The sequence below is a fragment of the Oryctolagus cuniculus genome, chromosome 5, assembly GCF_051225735.1.
Source record: "Oryctolagus cuniculus isolate XC-2025 breed Fujian yellow rabbit chromosome 5, ASM5122573v1, whole genome shotgun sequence".
Lineage (NCBI taxonomy): Eukaryota > Metazoa > Chordata > Mammalia > Lagomorpha > Leporidae > Oryctolagus > Oryctolagus cuniculus.
Genome location: NC_142871.1, coordinates 88,795,366 through 88,807,511, shown reverse-complemented (window position 1 = coordinate 88,807,511; position 12,146 = coordinate 88,795,366). Strand labels below are relative to the sequence as shown.

The 12,146-nt window shown below is 38.1% G+C and overlaps 1 protein-coding gene across 1 annotated transcript in view; it reads right to left on the bottom strand.

Annotated features, from left to right (window-relative positions):
- The window catches only part of ME1 (malic enzyme 1), a 239,911-nt gene that overhangs the window by 197,198 nt on the left and 30,567 nt on the right, over positions 1–12,146 (bottom strand). Inside the window, exon 3 of the mRNA XM_002714552.6 lies at positions 5,439–5,588. Within this exon, the coding sequence (XP_002714598.2) occupies positions 5,439–5,588 (150 nt within the window). The remainder of the gene's footprint in view (positions 1–5,438; positions 5,589–12,146) is intronic.

The window sequence follows — 12,146 nt, the reverse complement described above, 5'->3', positions numbered from 1 at the left end:
TCTTTGCTATTTCTTCTTCTTCTCTCTAGCAACCTATCTAGCTAACTATCTTTCTGTTCATTATTTTTTTATTACAGAGAAATTTCCATAGTCATAAATATTAATACTGCTACAGAAAAAAATTGATCCTAAGTTTGATAAATAAATACTATATAATAGTCTCATAAATTCAACTTGGGAATTACTACCAAATGATTTCAGATAAGATCAGGTTTTGCACAATTGAGATTTTTTATATGTTTTGGTTTTCAAAGTTTATTTTTTAAAAGATTTATTTATTTATTTATTTATTTATTTATTTGAAAGTCAGAGTTACAGAGAGAGGAAAGGCAGAGAGAGAGAGAGAGAGAGAGTTAGTTAGTTAGTTCTTCCATCCACTGGTTCACTCCCCCAATTGGCGGCAATGGCCAGAGCTGCGCCGATCTGAAGCCAGGAGCCAGGAGCTTCCTTCAGGTCTCCCACGTGGGTTCAGGGGCCCAAGGACCTGGGCCATCTTCTACTGCTTTCTCAGGCCACAGCAGAGAGCTGGATAGGAAGTGGAGCAGCTGGAACTCGAACCAGCACCCATATGGGATGCCAGTGCTTCAGGCCAGGATGTTAACCCGCTGTGCCACAGCGCCAGCCTAGTTTTCAAAGTTTTAAAATGAAAAAAACATGGATAATAGGTGGTGGGATGTTGGGAGGAAACTGAAGCCCAGAAAGGTTAAATATTGTATACTGCACTAAGACAAGTGGTAAAAACAGTCAGTGAAAATAGGCAATCTATGCCAGGGTCCACTTTCAATCACTACTCCAGAAGGACTTCAGGTCAACAGGAAATCTTTGTGCCTTTCTTTACTTTTATCCAAAATTTGAACATTTACCCCTAAAGTTCTTTACTATCTTTCTTATCTAAGCCATCATGATTTCTCATTGGGTTTATGGCAATGACCTCCTATTCAGGCTTTCAGATTCTTCTTTTGCTTGTTTAGTCTATTTACACAGCAATCAGTGTTGTACTTAGAAATATTATATAATGTTATTCCACTACTCAAAACCATTTAGGTCTTTCCATTTAACCAGCAGTAAAAATCAACATCCTTTAAAATAGACTACAAGGCTGGCCACTGTGGCCATCTAGGGTAGAACCAGCGAATCGAAGATATTTCTCTCTCTCTCTCTCTCTCCCCTTCCCCATCTCTCTCACTCTGTTTTTCAAATAAATAAATAAACCTTTAAAAATTAAAAATATATATACTACAAGACACTCCCTCATTTTTTTTTTACCTTTGTGACCTCATCTCCTATTATCTCCTTCTCATTCCACACCACTGTATACCCATCTGGTACATGTCGTCATGTGCATCTACATGATTATCTCTCCTCCCTCCCTCACTCCTCCAATATCATCTTCCAATGATGTCCATACTAACCACACTAAAACTACAACTATCTCCCACAAAACAACTAACACTCCTATTTCCCCTGCACCTTTCCTGATCTATTCTACTGTCTTCACAAACACCCTAGACAATTTTTATTCTCATGTCTGTCTCTGCTGCTTTTAAAATATATGCATATGAATGTTATCTCAAGCCCTTAGAAAGTCATCTAGTACATAGTAAGTGCTCAAAAAACAATTGTGGTTACTGAGATTTCAATGTCTACTTCAATGCAAATACTTTATTGAGCTAAGCTCTTCTACTTATACTTACTCATAGTTCTCAGTAACTCACAGAAACATTAGAATTTCAATAAATGTGCTTGAATTATAAAAGCTGATATATATACTTACATTTACTAAGATTCTTCCTTTAGATAGAAACATTTTAAAGGCAAATAGATGTTTATGAACATTACTCATAGAATATAGTAAGGTAATGAATGGTTTATATAGTATGATCCTTTTATCTATAAGGAAAATAGTATGCATTTGTATGGATCAGGATTTGTTGGTATGATGACACAGGATATTGTACCCCAAAATTAATTCATCTTAACAATACATTTAAGAGAAGAAACCTGTTCTTCTTCTATGAAAAAAATCAGTCACTGATAATATAGCCATTATATAAATGTAACACAGATATATACTATTAATGTAATTTACCAGACCATCTACAGATATTTATTTTATTCTTTTTATATAAAAAGATGATGTGGCCAACACTTTTTTTTATACAAATGTTAGGTAATGTAGCACAAGTGGAGCAAATAATACCACTATGTCAATGCAGCTAAGTGAAACCTTATATTCAATATAATTTTCAGATACTACCTCTAAAATACTCTTCAGTTATGGTACTTTCAATAGTTTTATATTTGTGGTATAAAGTTACCACTTGAACATTTTTATCTTTAAATTCAGAGTTGTGAGCAGCACAGACACACCCAACTTGAGCTTTGTTGTTGCTACTATTAAAATATTAGTATTTATATATTTTAATTGCTTCTTGTTTCAAAAAATATTTAACTTAATACTCATATAATGAAGAAATCACTGCAGAAGATTTAGAAAACTTGTATTCTATATTCTATGCATCTTAAAAGGGAGCTGTAATTTCACTCATGCAAAATCATCAAAAGAGCTACATTAAAATAATTAAATGCCAACTTAAATTTAGAAAATAATATACTATTTTCAGAAAAATATTAAAACTTTATTTTTTATATAAGTAATAATTAACATCTCAGAAACTAACTTAATCATGATCCTTAATTTCTTTATAGGAAACTAAATTGGTTTAGAATTACTTTTCCATAATCTTCAAATGAAAAAGAAAATACTATGTTTTAATGTTATCTATATCTAATATTCTTTTAAATAAAATTTGAATTTGATTTTTCCAAAGTTGAATTTCATTCAGCAATTCTTTTGAAATTAAAGAGAAGCAAGTACTTCAAAACTCATTTCATAAGACCAACATTTCCCTGATATCAAAACAAGAGAAGGATGCTATAAAAAAGGGGAAATTAAAGGTCAGTATCTGGGGCCGGTGCTATGGCTTTGCGGGTAAAGCTGCCACCTACAGTGCCGGTATCCCATATGGTCGCCAGTTCAAGGCCCAGCTGCTCCACTTCCGAGCCAGCTCTCTGCTATGACCTTGGAAAGCAGTAGAAGCTGGCCCAAGTCCTTGGGCCCCTGCACCCATGTGAGAGAACTGGGAGAAGCTCCTAGCTTCAGATCGGCGCAGCTCCAGTAGTTGCGGTCAACTGGGAAATAAACCAGCAGACGGAAGATCAATCTCTCTCTCTCTCTCTCCTTCTCTCTCTGTGTACCTCTGAATTTCATATAAATAAATCTTTAAAAAAAGGTTAAAATCCCTGATGAACATAGATGAAAAAACCCCTCTACAAAATACTAACAAACTGAATTCAGGCCATAGTAAAAGGATCATTCACCACAAGTTGGATTTATCCCCTGAATGCAAAAATGATTCAACATACATAAATCAGTAAATGTGAAATACTACATTAACAGAATAAAGAACAAAAACCACACAATCATTTGAACAGATGAAAAAAAAGCAGGACACAAGATTAAACATCCTTTCATGATAAAAAAAAAAAAAAAAACTCTCAACAAATTAGGTATAGAAGGAATGTATCTCAACACAATAAAGGAAATACATGACAAGTCCACAGCTAACACTATACAGAATGGTAAAAGCAGGACAAGAATGTTAATTCTCAACACTTCTATTCAACGTAGGAGGAATTCAAACTGTCGCTGAAGAGAGCATCATCTTATAACCTAAAAAACTCCGCCAAAAATCTGGTAGAATTAATGAATTCAGGAAAGTTGCAGAATATATACACATAGAAAGAACACTAAAACAGCAGAAACATTTCACCAACACACAAAATCAGTAATATATCTGTAAACAAAAAACTATCCAAAATGCACATCAAGAAAAAAAAAAAAACAGAATAAAGAACCCAGAAATAACTTCGTGCATTTATAGTGAGTTGATTTTTGATAAAGGTATCAAGAACACAATGAGGGAAAGGACAGACTCTTCATTAGAGAAACGGTATACCCACATGGAGAAGAACAAAACTAGCCACTACTCCCCTACCTGTCTCTTAGCATGTACAAAAATAAACTCAGTTGAAAAAGACCTGAAATTGCTAAGCTACTGCAAGAAAACACAGGAGAACTCCATGACATCGGCCTAGGCAACAATTTTTTGATATGACCAAAAGGCATAAAACCAAAAAGACACAAGACCCAAAAGGCAACAAAAGCAAAAATTGACAAGTGGGATTACATCAAACTAAACAGATTCTGCATAGCAAAGGAAATAATAGAATGAAGAGACAGCCTAGTGAATGGGAGAAAATATTTGTGAATCATACATCTGATCAGAAGTTAATCTAAAATAAATAAGGAGCTCGGACAACCCAACAGCGATAAAGTATTCAGATTTAAAAACAGGCAAAGGATCTGAATAGACATCACCTTAAAGAAAACACAGAAACGACCAACAGGTATATTTAAACATTGCTCAACACCACCAACTATCAGGTAAATGCATATTAAAATAGAAAAATAAATATCATCTTATACTTGTTAGAATGGCTATTATAAAAAAAACAGAAAAAAGATAAGTATTAGTGAAGATGTGTACAAAGGGGAACCCTTGTACGCTGTTGGTGGAAATATAAATTATTATAGCCATTATGGAGCTGTGATAATTTTTAGGTTCCTAAAAACAATTTTAAATAGAACTATCACATGATCTAGTATTCCCACTACTGTTTGTGTATGCAAAGGAAATTAAATCAGTAAATTAAAGATATATTGGCTCGTGCATGTTCATTGAAGTATTATACGTAATAACTAGGCCATAGACTCAACCTAAATGTCTATCAACAGATGAGTAGAAACAAAATGAGGTATACACCCATATATAAAATGGATTACTATTGAGACTCAAAAGTGAAGAAAAGTTCATCATTTGCAACAACACAGATGATAATATGTTAAATGAAATACGCCAGGTACAGGGAAAAAAGTCACATTATCTCATCTATATGTGAAACCTAAAAATAGTCCAACTCATAGAAGCAGAGTGTAGAATAGTGGTTACTAAGGTCTGAGGGCATGATGCAGTTGTTGGTCAAAGAATACAAATTTTCAGTTCTACAGGAGTAATGAGTTTAAAAGATCTATTGTACAATGGTGACTATGGTTAATGGTATGCATTATATACTTAAAATTGCTATGATAGATTTTAGTGTTCTCACCAGAAATAAATAAGTATATGAGATAATGCATATGTGAATTAGCTTAACACAGTTATTTAACAATGTATACATGTTTCAAAACATCACATGTACCAAAAACACAAAACACTTTTTTATTTGTCCATTTAAATAATAAGTAAATTTAGGTTACTACAAAAACTCTGCAAAAAAGACATATCAAGTTGTATTTAAAATAAAAATTTACATACCTTGGCTTCCGAAATGCTAAACTATATTGTTGGCAAGCCAGACCCACGGTAGGAGTATAAACAATAGGCATGAATTTCTCAATGTCAGACATGAGTACTCTATAAAAAAGCTTTTCGTTTCTATCTTGAAGATCCATTAAGAGAAGGTACCTGGGAAAATTGGACATAATTAGATCTATATTCAACAAAGTCATAAAATAGCTCCTTAGAAATCTAATTAAACATTTTTCACAAGCATAGATTTTATGGTCATTAAAAAATATCTGATCAAATAAAGACTTTAGAAATATTCTTAAATACTCGAAACAAATGAAGAACTTTAAATTTGATTATATAATTCAGATATTAAAATCACTGCTGAAATAACATGGTATTATATAATAACTTAAAGAGACCTTATCCCTATTTTTTAAATGACAGATTAAAATACATACATAGACACAGTTTAAACACCAATGTAATTAAGTAAATATAAAGACTTTATCTTAAAAAAAGACTTTATCTTTTAACATGCAGCACTAAACAAAGAATATGACAAACAAGGAATAAATAAGGGAAGTAGTACTCACCCTAACAGTAAGGGAGGTAGGAAAGTTCAAATGACTTTATTACTATTTCTGTCACATGGTCTTTCTCTTTCTAAAGGCATTTGTGACCCAGAGTTAACCTTCTATACATAAATCTTTTTATGTCACCTGTAACCATCAATGGTTTCCAGAACAAAACTAAAACTGCTTGGTATGACTTATAAAAACTTGTTAAACTCAATCTTACTAACTTTTTGGATTGATTTCCATCCTATAAAACAGTTGAAAATGCACCAAATTGTAATCAGGAGACACAAGGATTCAAATGCTTGGACAATTAAGCAGACATAATTCAGAAATGAACATTTGGAAGGAATTTGTTAATAATTTTTTTTTTTTTTTTTGGACAGGCAGAGTGGACAGTGAGAGAGAGTGACAGAGAGAAAGGTCTTCCTTTGCCATTGGTTCACCCTCCAGTGGCCGCCGCGGCCGGCACACTGCGACCCGCGCACCACGCTGAGCCGAAGGCAGGAGCCAGGTGCTTCTCCTGGTCTCCCATGCGGGTGCAGGGCCCAAGCACTTGGGCCATCCTCCACTGCACTCCCTGGCCACAGCAGAGAGCTGGCCTGGAAGAGGGGCAACCGGGACAGAATCCGGCGCCCCGACCGGGACTAGAACCCGGAGTGCCGGCGCTGCTAGGCGGAGGATTAGCCTAGTGAGCTGCGGCGCCGGCCGGAATTTGTTAATAATTTTAACTTTAGGGGTTGGCATTGTGGCAGAGGGGGTTAAGCCACCTCCTATGACAATGGCATTCCATATGGATGCTGGTTCATGTTCCAGATGCTCCACTTTTGATCCAGCTCCCTGCTAATGTGCCTGGAAAAATCGCAAAAGCTGGATGCCCAAGTGCTTGGGCTCCTGACCCATGTGGGAGATTCAGATGAAGTATCAGGCTCCTGGTTTCACCTTGGCCCAGCCCTGGCCTTTGCAGCCATTTGGAGAGTCAATCAGTGGATGGAATTTCTCTCCCCCACCCCCCTTACCTCCCCTTTTCTCTGTAACTCCACCTTTCAAATAAATAAATAAAAAGCTTAATCTTAAACATGCTAAATTGATTAAGCACCATAGAAGTTATCACTACTAAGTTAACGGTCAGTTCTCAGATAAGGTAAGGTAAGGTAACCCTACTTAGCAGAACATTTGACACAGGTGATATTCCCTAGAACTCAGTACACTTTGTTTCTTTGATTTCTATGCTGTGATATTCTCTTAGTTTTTCTACTATCTCACTAATCATTCTTTTTCTGTTTTGTTGTCATTTTTCCTTCCTCTGAAAGGGTTCTAGTACTCACCTGCAATACATTAGGAAATTATGTTGGCTTTATCTTCGAAACCTAACCACTTTCCTTGCAACTACCTGGGACCCAAATCACCATCATGTCTTGCCTGGAATTATTATAATAGTCTTCTAAAAGTTTTCCCAGCCTAGATTCTGATTTTAACAGCACAGCTAGTCTTTCTGAAATACAGCTTAGATTGTGATGATCTCCTGCTCAAAACATCAAAAGGCTCCCCTTTCCACTCAGTGTAACAGAAGTCCTTTAACAGTCTACAATAAGCTGTACCCCACTACTTCAATAACTACTTTCCTACATTCTTCTCCTAGCTCATTCTGTTCTAGAAATAAGTCTCCAAGCTGATCCTGAACACACATGCTTTAAGACACTGTTCCTCAGATTTCTTCATGGTTAACTGCTTCACAACCTTTGACAATTTGCTCAAAATTCAACTTCTCAGTGAATGCTAGCCTTATCACCTCATTTAACAACACATATGTGTATACTTACTGCAAGCATTTTGAGTCTCTCTTTGCCATACTCTATCTTTTCTTGTTTTTTTTTTCCATAGCACTTGTCAATTACTAGCATATTATATAATAAACTTATCTCTTTTTTGCTTAAAATTTTTAAATAACTTCTATAATATAAATTCCATGAGGGTAGATATAATTGCCTATACTCTCCATACATAAAAGAGACCTGACACTGAGTTGATCTTCAATATGTATTTTAGAAATAGCCTGTAGCAAAAATATGATAGCTGCCTGGCTCCTAGGAGGAAGATGATTAAATGTTCTAGGAAAATAAAAAAATATAAAGTGAGGACTTAAGAGGCCAAAGGGAAAACTTGAGGAATGAGTAAAAGAAAAGTTTGTACAGGGGTTTAAAATGCAAATTTATACACGTTAGAAAAACTGAGGCAGACTTTTCACACTGGACAAACTGAGTCAGCTACCACTTTGGATCAAACCTATTCAACAGGTTCATGATCAAAGTGGCCATGGTAGCAGGGAAGTTTACACAAGGATAAGAAGGCCAGTAACATGTGCTTTTCACCAAAGCCAATCTGGCCACAACCATTGTTGAGGGCAGGCACCCTGATGTGGCACCATTCTCCACAGCAGTCAGTCAGCTACCTCACAGCAGGCTGATTACACTAAAAAGCTTCTATCATGGTAGGGGCAGAATTTTGTTTTTACTAAAAGGCACACTTTGAATCCAGATAAGCTTTCCTTGCATGAAATGCTTCTGTCAAGGATACTAGACATGAATATAAAAAATGCCTTATCCACCATCATGGCTGTATTATTCTATTCTTTGCTGCTATAATGAAATATGTGAAGCAGGTTAACTTTACAAAGAAAAGAGGTTTATTTAGCTTATAGTCCTAGGGGTTAAAAAGCATCATGCATGCATCAGTTTAGCTCTGGTAAAAGAAAGCCCTCTTGGCTGTGTCATATCATAATGGAAGCACATGCAAGAACAAGCAATTGCATTCCTAAAAAGGAAACCAGAACATTGGGTGTATTCAGACCCAGGTTTTCATAATAACTCTCTTGAGAGAAGTACCAAGGGGATTACACAGGAACTATAATCCCTTCAGAGCAGTTCCCTCAGTTGATCTAAGGATCTCCCATTAGGCTCTCACCTTTTAAAGATTCCACATCACTTTACAAAATTGCCACCCAGGAGACAAACCTCCAACACACAGACCCTGGGGGTCAATTCACATACAAACCCTGGCAATAGTATACCACACAGCATTACTTCTAATCAAGAAACTCACATCATAGAAAATGAAGTGTGGCAATGAACACAAGCTTTTGGAATTCACTATTTTTTTTTTTTGGATTCTATTTATTTATCTGAAAGGCAGAGGCAGAGAGAGGCAGAGGCAGAGAGAGAGAGTGTCGCTCCCCCTCTTCGCGGAGGAACGACACAAGACCCTGCGCTGTTCTTTCGTCTGCTCGGCCCTTCCCGGGTTTGCTGCTGATTCTTCCCGGGTTGGCTGCCGATCCCTCCACCTCCGTGGAGGGGCGGCTCCCCCTGCCACTTTCCCCACTTCCACAGGGGAGTGGCACACCGCCGGCCGGCTCTCTCGGGGGCTGCTCAGATGTTATCCGGATGTTCCTGGTGCATGTTGTCTCTCTCCTCCTTTATAGTCCTCTTCACCAATCCCAACTCTGCTACCCACACGCCGAGTACACTGCTCTCCTCCAATTAGGAGCAGGATCAGCTCCTGCAGGTTATTGGTCGAACTGGAGGCAGCTGTGTAGAAGTTGTTTACTCCTCTCCCAGCACCATATTGTGGGAGAGCAGATGCATAGAATAAGTCTTAATTCCAGTAACTTAGTCTAGTCCGAGTTGCTCCCCACAAGAGAGAAAGAGAGACAGAGAGAGAGAGAGAGGTCTTTCATCCACTGGTTCACTCCCCAGATGGCCACAACAGCCAGAGCCACAGGGATCTGAAGCCAGAAGCTGGGAGCCAGCAGTTTCTTCCAGGTCTCCCACGCTGGTGCAGGGCTGCCGGTACTGCAGGCTGTGGCTTTAATTGCTATGCCACAGTGACAGCCCCCTGGAATTCCCTGTTTCTACAATGCTGTGCACCAGAATTTGAAGCACCCGGTTTAACAAAATAGTAAAATGTCTTTAAAGACTCACAGTACTGGCAAGGTGGCTAAACAGAGTTCTTCAAGAGGCTGTATATGTTTCCATCAGCATATAAATTATATGGTGCTGTTTCTGCCATGGTCAGTGTTCACATTCACAACTTAGAAATCAAGAGTTGTAGGAGGGTGTAGCACAACTAATAACCCTAGTAACCCACTAGTGAAATCTGCTTTCTGTCCCCATGACCAAATGCTATATTAGCCTAAAGATTTTAGTTGCAAAGACAAAAATGTTTATACCAAGAGTCATACTAATGAACCTATTAGACAGGAAGTTAAGGCTGCCACCCCACCACTTTAGAAACCATACACCTCTGAATCACAGGCAGAAATGAGTTATTGTGAGAGCGGCAAGATGGCAGAATAGAAAGGGAGCACACTGATAGTCCAGGAAGAGACAGTTTAATAAAAGTGGAGATACTGCAGGTTCAAGGAAGAGTAGGGGAAGAAACAGCAGAGGAAACTCTTCCGGAACTAGTGATTCACAGCAGACCTGCATGGAGAGCATGGGAGCCCACAGTTTGGGACACCAGCGGCAGAATCAATGCACCAGCGCGCAGGAACATGAGGTGAGCTGAATCTTAATAGCTTGAGATACCAGCAGGGAAGTGGAAAGAGGAGACTAGAGGGAACGAGGCCTGACACCCCATAGGGAAAATTTCACCAGGCTAACTAGAAGAGAGGGGGGGAAAAAAAGTGACCCATACGACACGAGTTTCTGTCTCTCCGCTCACCTCTCAAAGGCGAGCAAGACAAAGAGCAGGAGCCATCTTGGACATACGTCATAAGCGGGGCAACCTCAGGGCTGCACCCACCCTTAGCCAAGCAGAAAAACCTGACTCTGGGTTGGGGGGGGATAATAGGAGATTAGGACCTCGTGAATGTGTGGTGCTAATGAACTGAGACTGTGAAAAGAGACGGTGGGGGAGAGAACTCACGGAATTCACATGAGTACTCTCCAGAAATGCTACAATTCAGTAACCTTGTCAACCCAGTGGGAGACTGCAGGAGAATTTGTGACCACACTGAGGGCAGCACAGATTCCCTGTGTGGTCCTTGGGAAAAAGCTTCTGATCTCTGGCTCCTGTGGGTATATCATTCGCCTGCTAACGACCTCCAATTCTGCTCAGCTGTGCGGAATGAATTCCCTTCTGAGTCAAAAAAAGAAAGAAAGAGATAGAGAGAGATTTACCATGCCTAACCTCGGAGTGTCAACTTTGGCACACCCTTAACCCTGAGGAACCAAATAGAGCTCTCAGGCCACACCCATCTCAAGCCTCTAAGGCTCCATCAAAAGCAGACAGTCCACTTAATACAGTCATAGTTTAACAAGAAAAAAAAACACCACAGCGAGGGAAGAAGAATCCAAAGAATACTTCCACAATGCCAAGCAACAAATGCAGAAATGGAGGAAACAAGAACAAGGAAGACATTATGACACCCCCAAATGAACAAGACACCCCAAGCCAAGATTATGAAGATGATGAGATGGAAGAAATATAAGATACCGATTTCAAAAAATTTATGATAAGAACAATTAGAAGTTTTCAAAAACAAATGCTTGAGCTGCGGAAATCCTTACTGGACAGCATAGAAAATCTCCTTCAAGAAAATGAAACCTTAAGGAGGAATCAAAATGAAACGCAGAAACTAGTAGAACAGGAAAGTGTGATAGTGAAGAGAAATCAAAATGAAATGAAGAGCTCAATAGATCAAATGACAAACACATTAGAGAGCCTTAAAAACAGAATACCGGACTTAGAAGACAGAGCACAGGAAAGTATACAGTCAAACCAAAGAAAATAAGAGGAAATTAGAAATTTAAAAAATATTGTTCGGAATCTACAGGATACTATTAAAAAAACCAACATTCGGGTTCTAGGAGTTCCTGAAGGCATGGAGAGAGAGAAAGGATTACAAGGCCTTTTTAGTGAGATACTTGCAGAGAACTTCCCGGGTTTGGAGAAGGACAGAGACATCTTAGTACAGGAAGCTCATAGAACCCCTAGTAAACATGACCAAAAGAGACCTTCACCACGACACATTGTAATTAAACTCACCACAGTGAAACATAAAGAAAAGATTCTAAAATGTGCAAGAGAGAAACGTCAGATATACTCAGAGGATCTCCAATTAGACTCACAGCAGACTTCTCATCAACATAAACTTTAA